The sequence below is a fragment of the Apostichopus japonicus genome, chromosome 11 (assembly GCF_037975245.1).
Source record: "Apostichopus japonicus isolate 1M-3 chromosome 11, ASM3797524v1, whole genome shotgun sequence".
Taxonomy (NCBI): Eukaryota; Metazoa; Echinodermata; class Holothuroidea; order Aspidochirotida; family Stichopodidae; genus Apostichopus; species Apostichopus japonicus.
The window spans coordinates 7,635,617-7,654,948 of NC_092571.1; the positions used below are offsets into that span (position 1 = coordinate 7,635,617).

General features: G+C 39.6%; 2 protein-coding genes across 2 annotated transcripts; one reads left to right on the plus strand and one right to left on the minus strand.

The window, feature by feature from the left end:
- Positions 1-1,556: 1,556 nt before the first annotated feature.
- Positions 1,557-15,426, plus strand: LOC139976381 (uncharacterized). The gene is made up of 15 exons (XM_071985085.1): positions 1,557-1,859; positions 2,542-2,748; positions 3,335-5,055; positions 5,244-5,438; positions 5,586-5,714; positions 6,319-6,564; positions 7,050-7,709; positions 7,898-8,092; positions 8,240-8,368; positions 8,982-9,227; positions 9,714-10,901; positions 11,387-11,929; positions 13,334-13,626; positions 13,797-14,001; positions 15,169-15,426. The coding sequence occupies exons 1-13, from the start codon at positions 1,778-1,780 to the stop codon at positions 13,466-13,468; spliced, it is 5,676 nt and encodes a 1,891-aa protein (XP_071841186.1). The 5' UTR covers positions 1,557-1,777; the 3' UTR covers positions 13,469-13,626; positions 13,797-14,001; positions 15,169-15,426.
- Positions 15,427-16,642: 1,216 nt separating this feature from the next.
- LOC139976382 (solute carrier family 35 member G1-like) lies at positions 16,643-18,063 on the minus strand. The gene is made up of 2 exons (XM_071985086.1): positions 17,990-18,063; positions 16,643-17,627 (listed from the first exon to the last, which is right to left on the minus strand). The coding sequence occupies exons 1-2, from the start codon at positions 18,061-18,063 to the stop codon at positions 16,643-16,645; spliced, it is 1,059 nt and encodes a 352-aa protein (XP_071841187.1).
- Between the last annotated feature and the right edge of the window lie 1,269 nt (positions 18,064-19,332).

The following is a 19,332-nucleotide window of genomic DNA, read 5'->3' on the forward strand; positions in this document are numbered from 1 at the left end:
TATCTTTGAGAGCGGATGAAACGGAAAGTGATATTTTATCCACCTCGGTTCTCCGCCCCCCCCCCTTCCCTCCCTCAAGTTCTACACTGGAAAATAAAACTTCTTCGCCACTGACATTCATTTATACTATAACTCACATTTACCCTAAAACCGAGACGCAATATTATACTTTTATCCCGTCAAGTTAGTCACAGACATGGGCGGCGATCATGGGGGGGGGGGGGGGTCGACATGTCACCCCCAATATTTTAGGTGGGGTATAGTATCTAATACACCCCCCCCCCAACATTTGGTGGCATAGTTTTTTTTTTGTGGCTATAAATTGAAAATAAGGCTGAGATTATTTATCAAAATCATACTAGACGGCGGTTAAAGCTTCATCCAACACATGCTGCATGAGGTAAATGACACTTCGTGGTCGTTTCTGTAATCTGTCACCGTATAGCAAGTTTTCACTTATGATTATTATCATAATGTCTGTACATCTCTTGTGTATGAGTGTTAAGTACGTACAATCATATATATGATCCACATCGATATGGGTTCACTGGGTTTCCATTTGGCCTGCTTCCTACAAGATTTCTATTCGCAGGCGCGTAGCCGTAGCGTACCCCCCCCCCCCCCCTTGAGCATATTTTATGTTTGTAATTTTTTTATGATATCGCTGGAATTTCAAAATAGAAAATGCTTAGCTGCAAGACACAAGGCATGGGAAGTGCCATTTCCAGCGATTTGGGAGGCATTTTCGGCTAAAATTTTCTTTTACGTCTTCGCGCCAATTTATGGTGGCGCTACGCTTAGATAGTTTGCCTACAAGCTTCGCCCCTCCCTTGGCAAATTCCTCGCTACGCGCCTATCTAACCGTGTCACAATTTGTTGGCTGGGTGCGTCCTTTTCTCATTTTTCTCTCTTTCTTTTCTTTTCCCTTCCTTTCTCTCCTTGCTCCCCTTTCCCTTCCCCCTTTTTCACTTTTATCTTCTCTTTATTTTCCTCTACTCTTTTTCTTACCCGGGGGGGGGGGCCCAAGGCCCCCTGGATGCGCGCCTGCTTTTGTACTTTTTTTATAAACATATTTAAGAAATACGCTATACTTTCTTTCTTCGTATGACAGATAATTCACATTGTTACTGCAAATTAATTGTGATTTTTGGTAGGATTTTCATAATTTCTTTCTTTTCATTTAGTTTTGATCGCGATCTTTGGCATACGGCAAGGCAGTTTCACGAAATTTAAACTATCAGCAAAACAAACGAATAGGCGCGCGTATGATGCGTTAGTTTGTATCATCATTTTGTGTATACGAACGCACTGTATAAAGCCATGTTATTAGAAGCGTGCGCGTGCCGGCGGGCGCGTGCTCTGGCTTCATATTATTATTTTTGTGTAAGAAGTACACAAGTTAGTATACTAGTGCATACGACGCCATACAATATATTTGGAGTTGACGACGAGCGCGTCCTCGTTATGTTGCCATTCTGCCCGATACGTGCGAATAAAAAGAATAGCCAATAGCAACTGTTGATTTGATCTTGCGTTTCGCACTACGTCACAGAGGGCTAAGAAACATCTGGAAGGGATCAGTCTCTGCGTTCTACTTTGGACCAATCAAGTGTTTCCAAAGTAGGTACGTCACAGAGAACTTATCACTGTACAACGAAATTGTAAGGATACATATACAGTACAGTAAACACATACACATCATACTTACTGATACGTTTACTTATTGTGCACGTATAGCGAACTATTTGAAGAAAATAATTTACACGGTGATTATTAAATGGCTACTGAAGACGTCATTTTCGTCGTTGTTTTCATATTAATTTGGATATTTGGGATATTGCCTTGGAAACGTCGAGAAGGTAAGATTATGTAGTTCATTTTCAAGACTTATATTAGGCGCCAGATCTCAGAGGTGTGCCGGTTACAATATGGCCATAGGTGGCGCAATCCCTGTGTTCCTGAACGTTCTTGCGTTGCGTTTTACATGACATAGTACGGATTAAAAAAGATATCTTAAATCTCATACAAGTTAGAAATTAGGTTTTACAGTACAGGACAGTATATACAGCCAGTTGGGATAATTGCCTAATGCTCATACCTGTCTAAACTGTACTCAAATGTCGTGCTTCAAAGCACTGGTATTGACAGTACAAACAGTTTCTAACCTTGATATGATAGAAACACGATATTCATACTGCTCGTACTGACAATAGGAGTGCTCTTGGAAGCGGGATATGACACTACAGTATAGAAAAATGTCCAAACTTGGTCGTATATAGCTAGGTTAATGAATAATCCTTAAATTTCGAGGATAAAAGCTGCGTCTTTCATATACGTTCGAAGTGTATTGTACTTTGAAGAAAACATGGTTGAACGATTTTTTTACAATTGAACGTTGATTTTAATAAATAAAAACAAAAGGACACTGGAAAGACATAAGGGCAACGATATACGAATCATTCCTGGGTCTTGAAATCTTGACTATACCGCATGCCTAAACATGGATGTATGCTATTAAGTACAAACGCTTATATGTTTCAGGAACCCTTTGTCCAGGTAAACAAAATGCAAGACAGCGGATCATGACGAGACGATCTAGGGATCGGGCTGCGAGACTCTGCAAACGATATCTTGCTGAAATTGAGGCTCGAAAAAATGCCCAACGTTTACAGGCTGGGATGAAGCAGAAATCGCGATCTTTTTGCAAGAAATCTGGCCTTGATAAGAAACATCTTGGAGAAACGAAAGGTGCGCTAACATTGTCATTTTTCGAAGAAAATTAAGACAAAAGTCGAAAAATCCAAATATTCCTTCACATTAAAAACATTCCAACCATTAGATAATTCCAATTTTTATACGGTTTTGACAATAGTGCAAGATGAATTGAACTGGCCTGCCACTACCTCCAGCTTATAAACTGCTGGAAAAAAACGGAATTATTTTACCCAAAGTAAATTTAAAATTAAAGCGAAAATGTAGAGATGTCTTTTCTCGGGGAGTGTGGGTGTGGGGGGGGGCGCCCCTTACGGGCCTTATACTGAATATAAAGTTCGCTGGTATAAGGTTTCGGTTGATAAATAACAGTATAAAATTGAAGCTATTTAGTGATAATTTCACTCTTCCATGTCTGTTAATCATATTGAGCAATTAATAAAATAAGAATATATTAGGTGATATCTAATATGTTTGTGATTATTTGTTTGTATGTATGTGCATTTGATGCGCTTTCCTCCGGATCCCTTCATGCATTTAACTATCAAACAGTTCACTAATTTTAACCTAAGTGTATATTACTTTAAGACACAAAAGCTACTATTTCTTGTTCATATGACAGCTGCTGACTTGATGGTGTTTGGAGAAAATATTCATAAAGTCATCGGGACCTCCAAGAATGACGAGACCATCGTAGCAGATTTTACTACAGCGGTAGAGAAAACCACGAATGTTCACACTAACGCGGAGGTTGAGACAATTGTAGTTGCAGACATTGAAACCCAGTTGAAGTGCACTACCGAGGTTGAAACGACTACCAACGAAGAGGTTAACATCGTAACCGATTTGAAGTGCCCTACCGAGGTTGAAACAACAACCAACGAAGTAGTTGAAACCGAAACCGAGTTGAAGTGCCCTACCGAGGTTGAAACGACTACCAACGAAGAGGTTGACACCGAAACCGAGTTGAAGTGCGCTACCGAGGTTGAAACGACTACCAACGAAGAGGTTGACACCGAAACCCAGTTGAAGTGCACTACCGAGGTTGAAACGACTACCAACGAAGAGGATGACACCGAAACCGATTTAAAGTGCGCTACCGAGGTTGAAACGACAACCAACGTAGTTGAAACCGAAACCGACTTGAAGTGCCCTACCGAGGTTGAAACGACTACCAACGAAGAGGTTGACACCGAAACCGAGTTGAAGTGCGCTACCGAGGTTGAAACGACTACCAACGAAGAGGTTGACACCGAAACCGAGTTGAAGTGCACTACCGAGGTTGAAACGACAACCAACGAAGTGGTTGACACCGAAACCGATTTAAAGTGCGCTACCGAGGTTGAAGCGATTACCAACGAAGTAGTTGACACCGAAACCGAGTTGAAAAGCACTACCGAAGTCGAAACGACTACCAACGAAAAGGTTGACATTGAAACTGAGTTGAAGTGTCCTACAGGAGTTGAAACCATTACCATCGAAGTGGTTGACACCGAAACCGAGTTGAAGTGCGCTACCGAGGTTGAAACGACTTCCAACGAAGAGGTTGTCATCGAATCCGAGTTGAAGTGCGCTACCGAGGTTGAAATGACTACCAACGAAGTGGTTGACACCGAAACCGAGTTGAAGTGCGCTACCAATGTTGAAACGACTACCAACGTTGTGGCTGACACCGAAACTGAGTTGAAGTTTATCACTGAGGTTGAAACGACTACTCACGAAGAGGTTGACACCGAAACTGAGTTGAAGTGCACATCCGAAGTTGAAACGACTACCAACGAAGATGTTGACACCAAAACCGAGTTGAAGTGCTCTACCGAAGTTGAAACGACTACCAACGAAGTGGTTGACACCGAATCCGAGTTGAAGTGCACTGCCGAGGTTGAAACGACTACCAACGAAGTGGTACTTGATACTGAAACCGAGTTGAAGTGCGCTACCGATGTTGAAACGACTTCCAACGAAGAGGTTGTCATCGAAACCGAGTTGAAGTGCACTGCAGAGGTTGAAACGACTACCAACGAAGTGGTTGACACCGAAACCGAGTTGAAGTGCGCTACCGAAGTTGAAACGACTACCAACGAAGTGGTTGACACCGAAACCGAGTTGAAGTGCGCTACCGAGGTTGAAACGACTTCCAACGAAGAGGTTGTCATCGAATCCGAGTTGAAGTGCACTGCCGAGGTTGAAACGACTACCAAAGAAGAGATTGATACCGAATCCGAGTTTAAATCCACAACCAAAGTTGAAGCGACTGTCAAAGCGTGGATTGATGCCGACATCTTGGTTATATCAACCATGAAGGCTACAACTACTGCCGAAGAGGTCGTTAACAACACCGAGGTAAACTCCTAAGCGGATATTAAAGCCAATCCATTGCTTCTACTTTCTGTAAATCTTGTCATATAAATATACAGATATGATTACAGTTGAATTATCTATTTAAAGAAATATTGTTACAAAATGTTTTCTTTAATCATTAAGATATTACATAGTTATGTGCTTTACCCATTTTAATTACTTCAAAACAGGTTCAAACACCTAAGATTGGAGGTGGAACACGTAACCGAACCTATTTCAAAAAGAAGACACCAGGAACTATAACAAATAAACAACAAACGGACAAGGAAAATAAAGAAACAAGGAAAATGGGTCATCAACAGAAAGCCAGAACAACGAAATATCAGGAAACAAAACGGCGAGAATTCCACACATCTCCTTACCAGGTAACGGTACAAGCAATGAACTCTCCTGGACCAAGGAGTATACTTTAAGAATATCCTATCGGTAGAAAATATCAATATTTTGTAAAAACCAAGTGGTTTAGTTTCCCTTAGGAAATATACGTTTTCTCGTGTTCTTTCTTGATCCAGAATCAATCACGCAAACCTCGGAGATATCGAATAGGAGTTACACCAGCACTACCGCAACAACTCCAGTGGCAGGTTCCAGTGGTTTACAAGAAAAATCTGAATAATACCAAGAAATTCAGAAATAAACAGGTGAGAGCTCTATTTGCTGACCACCTCGAGACCATCAACTTGACCGTTGCTCTCCCGCATCATGGAGACATCCAAAATACAGACGAAATATTGTCAAAATAAATCTATTCAACTGCGTCTAAAGGCCTACTGCCAACTGCTTACTGATACAACCTATAAACATAAGTTATCCAAAGTAATATTGCCTTGGAATGTTTAATCGACATTTCCCAAATAAACTAAATGTAAGCATAATTAATTTGACAATATGCTTGATGCAACATCTAATGAATATATTGAGAAAAAGTAATCTAGCTTAAATGTTTGTCTATAAGATCCTTGAAACGGTTGTGCTTTTATTTTTATATTTATTTGTCGTTTTGGGGTACCTAGAGGTTGCCCATCCTGTGTGTGGGTGTGTTGTAGAGAGAAAGAGAGAGAGGGGGAGGCTGGGATAGGCGGAGCTAGGGAGGATCTGCTTGTAAATTATTTGAAGCTAAGACATGATAGCCAGAAACCCAGTCAATCCTGATCGTAAATGACTTAAGAATTAGCTAGAAACATTAATGTATCTTCCTATTAACGATCTGATGTGTAAAAACATTTCCATGCATGTTGATAACAGAAAGTTGACGGAGACTACGTCGGTGAGGAAAAACGATTGTGCAATAAGATCGAAGACGAAATAAAGAAATCACTGGAGATCTTTGAATCCAGAGATACCAATGCAACAGCCAATCAAAGCAAGAAAGAAAACACGGACGTCACAATAGCAGCCAATCAAAGCAAAGAAAAGCAGTTTGGCGAACAAAGAGAGGACGCTACTAATAAAAAGAGATCGAGACGTCTTGCTAGAAGAAAGAGGCAAAAGGTGAGAAAGGCATATCTTGAATACTAGATAGGGGTCGTCTATGTCGTTATGAATTTCTTAGATTTCACCTCCAAACGTATCACTATGCATTACGTGTGGATGTCGGGAAAACGATATAGACTCGTGGATAATACAGATGTTGGGTCTTTGATATTGCAGTGGCCTCCAAATTTGCTGAATAAAGAGATAATGATTACAATAGAGAGATAGAGAGAGAGAAGCTTCATAAACGAGCCTTGTTTACCATAATAATCAGAAAGGAGTTGGAATTGGTTCTTCTCACTATATTTACTACATGTTGCATCTAGCATATTGTCAAAGCAACTATGCTTACGTTTAGTATATTTTAAGGAAACGTCGATAAAACATTCCAAGAAACATTACTTTGGATAACTTATATTTATAGGTTGTATCAGTAGGCAGTTGGCTGTGGCCTTTAGAAGAAGTTTAATGGATTTATTTTGACCATGTATTTTACTCACCAGGAAAGAAAGAGGGCAGCAAAGACTTTAAAGGAAGCCGAAACAGCTGTAGACATTGAAACTGATTTGAAGCGCACTACCGAGTTTGAAACGACAACCAACGAAGTGGTTGACATCGAAACCGGGTTGAAGTGCAATACCGAGGTTAAATCGACTTCCAACGAAGAGGTTGTCATCGAAACCGAGTTCAAGTGCACTACCGAGGTTGAAACGACTACCAACGAAGTGGTTGACACCGAAACCGAATTGAAGTGCACTACCGAGGTTGAAACGACTACCTACGAAGAGGTTGGCACCGAAACCGAGTTGAAGTGCGCTACCAATGTTGAAACGACTACCAACGATGTGGCTGACACCGAAACTGAGTTGAAGTTTATCACTGAGGTTGAAACGACTACTCACGAAGAGGTTGACACCGAAACTGAGTTGAAGTGCACATCCGAAGTTGAAACGACTACCAACGAAGAGGTTGACACCGAATCCGAGTTGAAGTGCACTGCCGAGGTTGAAACGACTACCAAAGAAGAGGTTGATACCGAATCCGAGTTTAAATCCACAACCAAAGTTGAAGCGACTGTCAAAGCGTGGATTGATGCCGACATCTTGGTTATATCAACCATGAAGGCTACAACTACTGCCGAAGAGGTCGTTAACAACACCGAGGTAAATTCCTCAGCGGATATTAAAGCCAATCCATTGCTTCTACTTTCTGTAAATCTTGTCATATAAATATACAGATATGATTACAGTTGAATTATTTATTTAAAGAAATATTGTTACAAAATGTTTTCTTTAATCATTACGATATTACATAGTTATGTGCTTTACCCATTTTAATTACTTCAAAACAGGTTCAAACACCTAAGATTGGAGGTGGAACACGTAACCGAACCTATTTCAAAAGGAAGACACCAGGAACTATAACAAATAAACAACAAACGGACAAGGAAAATAAAGAAACAAGGAAAATGGGTCATCAACAGAAAGCCAGAACAACGAAATATCAGGAAACAAAACGGCGAGAATTCCAAACATCTCCTTACCAGGTAACGGTACAAGCAATGAACTCTCCTGGACCAAGGAGTATACTTTAAGAATATCCTATCGGTAGAAAATATCAATATTTTGTAAAAACCAAGTGGTTTAGTTTCCCTTAGGAAATATACGTTTTCTCGTGTTCTTTCTTAATCCAGAATCAATCACGCAAACCTCGGAGATATCGAATAGGAGTTACACCAGCACTACCGCAACAACTCCAGTGGCAGGTTCCAGTGGTTTACAAGAAAAATCTGAATAATACCAAGAAATTCAGAAATAAACAGGTTAGAGCTCTATTTGCTGACCATCTCGAGACCATCAACTTGACCGTTGCTCTCCCGCATCATGCAGACATCCAAAATACAGACGCATCCATATTGTCAAAATAAATCTATTCAACTGCGTCTAAAGGCCCACAGCCAACTGCTTACTGATACAACCTATAAACATAAGTTATCCATAGTAATATTGCCTTGGAATGTTTAATCGACATTTCCCAAATAAACTAAATGTAAGCATAATTAATTTGACAATATGCTTGATGCAACATCTAATGAATATATTGAGAAAAAGTAATCTAGCTTAAATGTTTGTCTGTAAGATCCTTGAAACGGTTGTGCTTTTATTTTTATTTTTATTTGTCGTTTTGGGGTACCTAGAGGTTGCCCATCCTGTGTGTGGGTGTGTTTGTAGAGAGAAAGAGAGAGAGGGGGAGGCTGGGATAGGCGGAGTTAGGGAGGAGCTGCTTGTAAATTATTTGAAGCTAAGACATGATAGCCAGAAACCCAGGCAATCCTGATCGTAAATGACTTAAGAATTAGCTAGAAACATTGATGTATCTTCCTATTAACGATCTGATGAGTAAAAAACATTTCCATGCATGTAACTTGATAACAGAAAGTTGACGGAGACTACGTCGGTGAGGAAAAAAGATTGTGCAATAAGATCGAAGACGAAATAAAGAAATCACTGAAGATCTTTGAATCCAAAGATACCAATGCAACAGCCAATCAAAGCAAGAAAGAAAACACAGACGTCACAATATCAGCCAATCAAAGCAAAGAAAAGCAGTTTGGCGAACAAAGAGAGGACGCTACTAATAAAAAGAGATCGAGACGTCTTGCTAGAAGAAAGAGGCAAAAGGTGAGAAAGGCATATCTTGAATACTAGATAGGGGTCGTCTATGTCGTTATGAATTTCTTAGATTTCATCTCCTAACGTATCACTATGCATTACGTGTGGATGTCGGAAAAACGATATAGACTCGTGGATAATACAGATGTTGGGTCTTTGATATTGCAGTGGCCTCCAAATTTGCTGAATAAAGAGATAATGATTACAATAGAGAGATAGAGAGAGAGAAGCTTCATAAACGAGCCTTGTTTACCATAATAATCAGAAAGGAGTTGGAATTGGTTCTTCTCACTATATTTACTACATGTTGCATCTAGCATATTGTCAAAGCAACTATGCTTACGTTTAGTATATTTTAAGGAAATGTCGATTAAACATTCCAAGAAACATTACTTTGGATAACTTATATTTATAGGTTGTATCAGTAGGCAGTTGGCTGTAGGCCTTTAGAAGAAGTTTAATGGATTTATTTTGACAATGTATTTTACTCACCAGGAAAGAAAGAGGGCAGCAAAGACTTTAAAGGAAGCCGAAACAGCTGTAGACATTGAAACCGAGTTGAAGCGCACTACCGAGTTTGAAACGACAACCAACGAAGTGGTTGACATCGAAACCGGGTTGAAGTGCAATACCGAGGTTAAATCGACTACCTACGAAAAGGTTGCCACCGAAACTAGCTTGAAGTTAACAACCGACGTTGAAACCAACGAAGTGGTTGACATCGAAACCGAGTTGGAGTGCACTACCGTGGTTGAAACGACTACCAACGAAGTGGTTGACACTGAAACCGAGTTGAAGTGCACTTCCGACGTTGAAACGACTACCAACGAAGTAGTTGACACCGAAACCGAGTTGAAATGTGCTACCGAGGTTGAAACGACTCCTAACGAAGTGGTTGACACCGAAACCGGCTTGAAGTTTACAACCGAGGTTGAAACGAACGAAGAGGTTGACATCGAAACCGAGTTGGAGTGCACTACCGAGGTTGAAACGACTACCAACGAAGTGGTTGACACCGAAACTGAGTTGAAGTGCACATCCGAGGTTGAAACGACTACCAACGAAATGGTTGACACCGAAACCGAGTTAAAGTGCACTACCGAGGTTGAAACGACTACCAACGAAGAGGTTGTTACCGAAACTGAGTTGAAGTGCACATCCGAGGTTGAAACGACTACTAACGAAGTGGTTGACACCGAAAATGAGTTGAAGTGCACAACCGAGGTTAAAATGACTACCAACGAAGAGGTTGACATCGGAACTGAGTTAAAATCACCAACCAATGTTGAAACGACTACCAACAAAGTGGTTGACACCGAAACTGAGTTGAAGTTTATCACCGAGGTTGAAACTACTACCAACGAAGTGGCTGACACCAAAGCTGAGTTGAAGTTTATCACCGAGGTTGAAACGACTACTTACGAAGAGGTTGACATCGAAACTGAGTTGAAGTGCACTTACGAGGAAGAAAGATTGTGCAATAAGATCGAAGACGAAATAAAGAAAGCACTGAACATCTTTGAATCCAAAGATACCAATGCAACAGCCAATCAAAGCAAGAAAGAAAACACAGACGTCACAATATCAGCCAATCAAAGCAAAGAAAGTCAGTTTGGCGAACAAAGAGAGGACGCTACTAATAAAAAGAGATCGAGACGTCTTGCTAGAAGAAAGAGGCAAAAGGTGAGAAAGGCATATCTTGTATAGTAGATAGGGGTCGTCTATCTCGAATTAAATCTGAATTTCTTAGATTTTATCTCCTAACGTATCACTATGCATTACGCGTGTGGATGTCGGACAAACGATATAGACTCGTGGATAATACATATGTTGGGTCGTTAATATTGTGGTGGCCTCCAAATTTGCTGATTAAAAGAGATTATGATTACAATAGAGGGAGAAAAGCTTCATAAACGAGCCTTGTTTACCATCATAATCAGAAAGGAGGTTAAATTGGGTCTTCTCGATATATTTACTAAATGTTGCATCAAGCATATTGTCAAAGTAATTATGCTTACATTTAGTATATTTTAGGAAATGTCGATGAAACATTCCAAGAAACATTACTTTGGATAACTTATGTTTGTAGGTTTTATCAGTAGGCAGTAGGCTGTGGGCTTTAGACGAAGTTTATTGGATTTATTTTGACAATGTATTTTACTCACCAGGAAAGAAAGAGGGCAGCAAAGACTTTAAAGGAAGCCGAAACAGCTGTAGACATTGAAACTGAGTTGAAGCGCACTACCGAGGTTGAAACGACTACATACGAATTGGTTGACACCGAAACCGAGCTGAAGTGCAATACCGAGGTTGAAACGTCTACCAAAGAAGAGTTTGATACCGAAACCAAGTTGTACTCTACCACCGCGGTTGAAACGACAACCAACGAAGTTGTTGACACCGAAACCGAGTTGAAGTGCGCTACCGAGGTTGAAACGACCACCAACGAAGAGGTTGATACCGAATCCGAGTTGAAATCAACCACCAAGGTTGAAGCGACTGCCAAAGATTGGGTTGAAGCCGACATTTTGGATATATCAACCATGAAGGCTAAAATTCCTTCCGAAGAGGTCGTTAACAACACCGAGGTAAACTCTTCAGCAGATATTAACGCCATTCCAGTGCTCCTTCATTTTGTGAATCTTGAACAAAGAGAGGAAGCTATTAACAAAAAGAAATCGAGACATCTTGCCAGAAGAAAGAAGCAAAAGGTGAGGAAGGAATATAATGTATAGAAGATAGGGGCTGTCTATCTCTGAATGAAATCTTAATTTCTTAGATTTAATCTCCAAACGTATCACTATGCATTACGCGTGGATGTCGGACAACCGATCTAGACACCTACATAAGAGATGTTGGGTCGTTGATATTGCGGTGACCTCCAAATGTGCTGAATAAACGAGATTATGTTTAAAATAGAGAAAGAGAGAAACTTCATAAACGAGCCTGGTTTACCATAATATTAAACTAATCAGAAAGGAGTTTAAATTGGGTCCTCTCAATATATTTATTAGATGTTGCATTAAGCATTGTGTCAAAGTAATTATGCTTACATTTAGTTCATTTGGGAAATGTCGATTAAACATTCCAAGGCATATTACTTAGGATAAATTATGTTAATAGGTTGTTTCAGCAGGCGGTTGGCTGTATGCATGGGCGTCAACAGGTGGGGGACGGGGGGACATGTCCCCCCACTTTCAAAAGTGGAGGGGATATCATATCATTTGTCCCACCCACTTTTCAGAGTAGTTATTAAAAAAAATCACATGCATATGCGCGATTTTCTATTTAAGGTCAAGAAATCTGGACTCCCTGGGCCCCTGCTATCTATCACTTGCACCGTCATTTATCTCCCATTCTCCCAATATCCTAAATCTGCCCATTTAATACGTTCGGGGGGGGGGGGGGAGACCATTCGAAAGTGTATTGAATCTTGCACACATGTTGTTTGTATGGGTTCCAAGGGATTAGGTAAGCCATACAGGTAGATGGTGATGAGTTACTATGTTCATATCACTACCTCCAGTCCCTTGGACTGGACGGACGAATAGGGGTGTAGGGGTTAAGTAATTAAGGCTACATGTATTCGCCGGATATGTCAGGTCTTTATTGTTGAGTGCCGGCTAGGCGCTACACACGCTCTGCGCGCGGTGCCTTTTTCTGATTATTATTATTAAAGTACCTGGGCACATAACAACTGACGTCTCGCACCTACATGCATGTATTATATATACCACTCCACTCATCCCGGAGGTGACGGCGCCACTTTTTCAATATTTCGTTTGAGATGGACGCTGTGTAATTCGTCTCCCTTGGTGTCAGAACGGCATCTTTCTACCAGTACTTTCTGTCGGAATTTAGTTTTGTGAGACAAAATTTCTCCTCACAGATCTGGTTCTGATGTAACTAAAAACGACTCAGGAAGGCCGTCTCCTGCGATCTAGGGGGTCTTATGTACCCAAAATTTTCTGGTACGCTACGCGCCAACCAATGGTGGCGCTCCGCTTAGATAGTATAGTGTCCGCCTCACTTTCTGAAACCTGCTGACGCCCATGGCTGTATGCCTTTAAACGAAATTTAATGGATCTATTTTGACACCGTGTTTTACTCACCAGGAAAGAAAGAGGGCAGCAAAGTCTTTAAAGGAAGCCGAAACAGCTGGAGACATTGAACAGCGCCCTTTTTTTGTCACAGAACTACCCGAGGAAACAGAACCCTGTTTGCTTGGGGAAAATGTGAAGATCTGTTAAACGAAAGAAGAGAACGAGTTCAACATCTGTAGAATCAGTCGAGGATACAGGAACTTGTAAAGAAGAGAAAAACTCAGATCCAAAAACGAAAAAAAAAAACGCCGAGGAGAAGCCATCATTTCAGTGGAGAAAAATCAACGGACTCGAATAACCACAATGTAAGAATACAGAAAGTAAAATCAATGTATTTAACGTCCGAAATAACTGAACATTATCTGGTGATAGGAGGGGGGGGGGGTGAAAATTCTACAGTTTGAAAGAGCAGAAACAACGGAAAGGTGTTTTCACACATAAAATAAATAATTATATTTTATTGTTTTTTCCTCAGGCTATCGCTAGATTCGACAATCTGGAAGTCAAACGTCTGGAGAGTTCATCGTTGGAGAATCATTTGAGGAACCAGTGACTCTACTAGAAGAAACATCAACCAGATCAGTTTGAGATGGAGACCACAGGAAGGTATCAATTAGATGAGAGACAATGAAGGGGATAACACAATCTGAGAATCATCAAGATGTCAACGATATCAAGAGGTAAGAATTCCAACTGTCATCACTTCAGGACATAGGCCTGTGTATATGCTAATTCCATTCAATTCAATTCAATTTCAATTCAATTTTTTTTCAATTCAATTCATAAGACTTTATGTCAATCTCTTGTATTAAAGTATGCAATTTTGACAATAGATGTGGGTAAATGTACAAGAGAACAAGAGATTGAGGAGTGCCAAGAAGAAGCTCTGCAGAGCTTGTTTACGTTGACACCCCTTTAAAAATAAAATATAGAATGAAAGCTTAAGTATACAGAGAAAACAGAACAAAGATGGCAAAGAAAGGAAATACAAAGCCAAACAACAGTGCATACCGCGTTTCTATACTCAGTCATTATGGCCCACGAGCTTCTTGTTTTACGCTAAACGATTACAATTTTAAAAACAGCCAATACAATCATATATTAAAGATAAACTTTTTGTTTCTGTTTTGCAAGATGTTTTTGGCATACCTGTACTCATTGTCGATAACATGTTCGTAACATGTTCGTAAATAAGGGGTTAATCAACGGTCTAGCGTGCGTTACTCACAGGATTAATGCACGATCGGGGGATAATGCAAGCGATGCACGAGGGCGGAGCCCGAGTGCATCCAGCGATAGCATTAACACCCGGAGTGCATTAATCATGTGAGTAACGCACGCTATACCGTTCATTCATACACTACCATTTGTGTGGGGGGAAAATCATAAAACAAAACATTTTTGGTTACATATAACCAAAGATTTATTAAAGTGATGCCCCGTAATTTAACCGTGCGTTACTCACAGGATTAACCACGGTCAGCTGACCTGAATGGACCAATAGGATTTAGGAATCTTTACTAAGTATGAATGAACAAAACTTTCAAAAAATTTACAGAATACAAAGGACCACATCACACTTTGTGACTAGGTTTGCTTTTGTTTTCCTAACACCCGGAAGACCAAAATAGTAAGATAGAAGAAACATATTTAAATCAGGACTTTTGATTAAGAATCGGTGCGATAGGGAGATGGGGGGCCTGGGGAGTGGACGAGGTTGGGGTTTCAAATAGTTAAAAAGCCAATGGCTCAGGTGTGGGGAGGGTGTGGCAGAGGGGTGCGTAAGGGATTACCCTGTTAGAGAGCTACATTTTTCTTATTTCTTGTTTCTCTTTCTCTCTTCCAAGATTTTCGTCTCCGATATTCGATGTCGACAAATGCGATTACACCATCCCAGCAGAAATCATGAGGATTGAGAAGGAGTTAACTTGAAAGTGGCAAACCAAAAAAAAATTAAAAGATTAAGCAGTACACACATAAGCAGTACACAAGAAACAATATTATTATCACATTTTGAATATTGCAGAGATATTGACAAGCATATATTACTTGTATAATACAAATATAAGAAATAAATATAATATAAACGAAACCATTTCGACAGAAAAGAATAAATATTGTAAAAATTATAATGTCCTCTGTGTTTATTATCTGAGTTATTGTATGAAAAATTTTAAGGGTACTTCTCAATACTTATATGAGAAAATAGGAGAGCTTCAAAGGAATGGTCTGGGTGAATAAGAATAACACAGTTTTGTTTTAATTAATTATGAATTAGGAGTGTAAGTTAGGATTTGAATGGACCATGGTGCTGGCCCATGATTAACAACCCCTCACCCCTTCTACGTCAATATTTATGTTATACATTATGAGACATAAACTTTGACAATCAAAATTAAAACTTTTCTATCCATCCATCCATTTATCTATATACACAAATATATATATATATTTATATATGTATATATATATATATATATATATATATATATATATATTTGATCTCTAGAGTAGGGCAAAATATGTCACCAAAAACAGAACTAGTATTGTTCGATATAGGTGACAAACGCCTACAGTGGAATTACGATCTTCCTTACCGGTTTCGAACCTCTGGACATACAATCAGCGTCCATAGCCTAGTGGTTAGGGTGTCCGCGTACAGAGCGGGAGGCCCGTGGTTCGAATCCCGGTGGAGGCTGAAAGTTTTTTCACTGTTCTTGATTTTCCAACTCATTACGATTTTCATTTATATATATTCATTTGCCTTTGTCGTTTACCTCCATTGCATTAACATATATATATATATACATATATACACAAAATATCACGAAGCGCACGAACAATTTGGGGGATGAATGTTGCTACGCGCCTGCACCCAAGCAAATGCACCCCCCCCCCCCAATATTTGAAATAAATCACCGCCCCTAATTACAGATAATAAAATATTAAGTAAGATTTCTGCACCATAACGAATAAACCTTACATTCTACCAAATGGGACATGAATGAAAACTCGTATGTTCGACCCTTTAGGTTGTACCGCACATAAAGAATATATGTTTATGTACTGAAACTAAATATTTTTGGGGGTAATATTTTGCCTGCCAGTGAAGAGAAGGGGAGGGTGGTGTAGTGTAGAGCCCCATATTTTATTAGGAGGTGATAGTTGTAACCCTCCCCCAAAAGTATACGTGGTTGCTCCCTGATAAATATAGTATATTCTGATGACTTCGTAGCGCAATTCAAGTAAGCTGTCCTTGCACACAGCAAAAATTGTATCCGACGGATATGTCTCCATAGTGTTCGTTAGCGACGTCAATATCTACTTCCGGGTCATATAGTACCCCACAGTCGACCCTATGATCAATGCTAGACCAGTTATAGAAATGATGTCTACCATCTGGTGAAATAAAGCGACTTGAGCAAGGAAATTAAGCGGTAAAGATGAACAAGCAATTAATACGGACACGTTGGCAATAACTTCATGTTCAGCGGCCAGTATAGCGAAGAGATTGGTCGTAAAAGCAAAGCCAGTGAATATTAGCAAATAAATAAAATGCAATATGTCAGTCTTTATGGCCCACCCGCTTGTAATAGAGAGACTCACTCCAGAGATGATCATTCCTACGTAGCCAACTATTACAATGTTTAGGTACGAATCACAGTTTCCTCGGTGAGATAACAGACGAATAGGAATAAGACTCAAAGATACAGACATTAGGGCAGCAAATGCCAACATTACCCCCAAAAAATCATCGCCATTGATGTCGCTATCGGTGTTCCCCATTAAAAAGGGTGGTTTCGCTAACAAAATTATTCCAACAAAATTTAAGAAAAAGAAACCCGAAGAAAAGACCGATATTTTCTCCCTGAGAAGTAGATAAGCCAAGATGGCGGAAGGGATTGGAGTGTTAAGAGCCACGGCAGAAACGTTTCCAATATCAGCATACAGGAAAGCTGTATAGAGGAATATAGCAGCAAAGTTACTGCCACATCCGAACAATATGCAAAGAAAGGCGTCGTATGGTCCATACGTATTACTCCTCTCCCACGAGACCAACGGCATAACAAATAAGAACAGTATATTTCTGAAAAATATGCACTGAAATGGTGTAAAATTAGAATCTAATTCGGCGAGACTCACGAAAATGAATTGCCCACAGCTGCTTATACCGCAGAAAATCGCAAAGATCAGTCCCTTACGATCAGAGATACGTTGCCATGGTGCCGCTTTTTGACTTATCGGCTTCTTTTCATCTAATCTTGACGCAGGCGTCATCTGTTCTTCGTCCATTTTATTCAAATCCCTGTGTCGAAGAAAATTAAGAAATGAATCATTTATGGTCACGGCTAAAACGTATAAATGCAATACAAATTATAGAATGATTATTATTATTATTTTTGTTTGGCCCTGATCAGACTATGAAATACCGTGTTTTTATTAGGGGTAAATAATTAAGTCTTCCAGTTGCCAATGGATTTTTAGCAACTGTAAGTCGTCCCTCCATGCAGTGTCGGGAGCCATTGCTGTTACATGTAACAAGACGTAAAGAAACAGCCACTCTTGGTTTTTCTATTTTTATAAATTTGATGCTTTATGATAGAGCCAAGTTACGATTACTGCCAAGCTGATGTATTTATGAATAATACGTGTAGAGGAAGCACAAACCGTAGCAATCCTGTGTTCGCTTCTGGCAAACTCTTTCTCATGTCAGGTTTATCAACTGACTCCTTGGCCGCCATTTTGATTACCGTTGAAAAATGTATGCCGTCTAAAATCAAGAAACTGTCCTTCCTTCCTTTGAAAGTTAAGTCAAGTATTGAAAAAATAAAATAAAAAGCGAACTTCAACTACACTTCCTATAGCAACAACAACAACAAAAATTTGTATTTAAATTATCCAATTTATAGTTAGCTATCATTGGGCCTACATCAAATTTCCAAAAGAATTGATTTATGTTTATATATTAGTTCGTTTATCAATTGCAATCAAATTAAGTAGAGCATTTAATGCTACGGAGCTCTCAACGTCTCATTGAGATGCCAAGAATATTTTGTCTGAATTTATCAATATCATATAATCATCACAATGTCAAATAACTGAAAAACTCGTGATTTTTTGTTTCATTTCCTAATGTACGGTGAGGCATGCAACAGCCTTAGCACGGCCCGTCAATCCCCCCCCCCCCCCTTTTCCTTTCTTTTTGTCGTCATATGAGCCTAGGTTGGAGATTTCACGGGAGAGTGGGTGTAGCCAGGTACTACTTTCAAACCTTAACCGTAACAATCAAACGTACGGTATACGCTATGCATGTGATAGGTTTGCTAAGCTATACATGTAGAATATACATGTGAGAAACAGTGCGACGAATACTTCTACCACCAAATGAATTTTTACTTCCCATAACTAAACCCCAACCATGGCCCTTCTCCGCTATCATATGCATCAAATGAAATGTACACTTCGTTATACAAATATTTTCACAAGGAAGATATTACAAAGTAAGTATTATCCAAACAACATTACCAGACTTACACCGAGTTACACAGTGGGATGATGTCAAACGACTATACTCAATTAGAATTGACGTGGATTAGATTAACTAGCATGGATGGCACGTAAACAATACGGTAGCTTTAGAGTAACTAATTATCGATAAGTATTTCAGGAAGGTGCTGGTGGAGAATCTTCGCTAAAGTTATATAACCAGTTTAATTTCCAAACAGATTCACTATCAGCTTACTCAAGTTTATGCTTAAAAATGTTCATTGTTCCGTAAAGTCAATAAAACCGTTTGCCTTCCAAATTGATTCAGTCATATCCTGAGTAATTGAACCAATCTTTTAGTGGCAATAACAATTGTTACTTTGAAATTCACTTAGTGCATAGTTAGCCACGAAGGCTATAGTACACTACAATTGTTAAATATTAAATTACATAATTTTGTTAAAGGTCGTCAGTGTTGACCCCAAATATGGCAGAAATTCAGATAATGCTCAAACATGCTTGAT

Coding starts and splice junctions, on each gene's coding strand:
- LOC139976382 (XM_071985086.1), bottom strand. CDS start 18,063: ATGGCGGCCAAGGAGTCAGTTGATAAACCTGACATGAGAAAGAGTTTG. Junction 17,628..17,989: donor GCGAACACAGGATTGCTACG/GTTTGTGCTTCC, acceptor TCTTCGACACAG/GGATTTGAATAAAATGGACG.
- LOC139976381 (XM_071985085.1), top strand. CDS start 1,778: ATGGCTACTGAAGACGTCATTTTCGTCGTTGTTTTCATATTAATTTGG. Junction 5,056..5,243: donor AGGTCGTTAACAACACCGAG/GTAAACTCCTAA, acceptor ACTTCAAAACAG/GTTCAAACACCTAAGATTGG. Junction 11,930..13,333: donor CCAGAAGAAAGAAGCAAAAG/GTGAGGAAGGAA, acceptor TTTACTCACCAG/GAAAGAAAGAGGGCAGCAAA.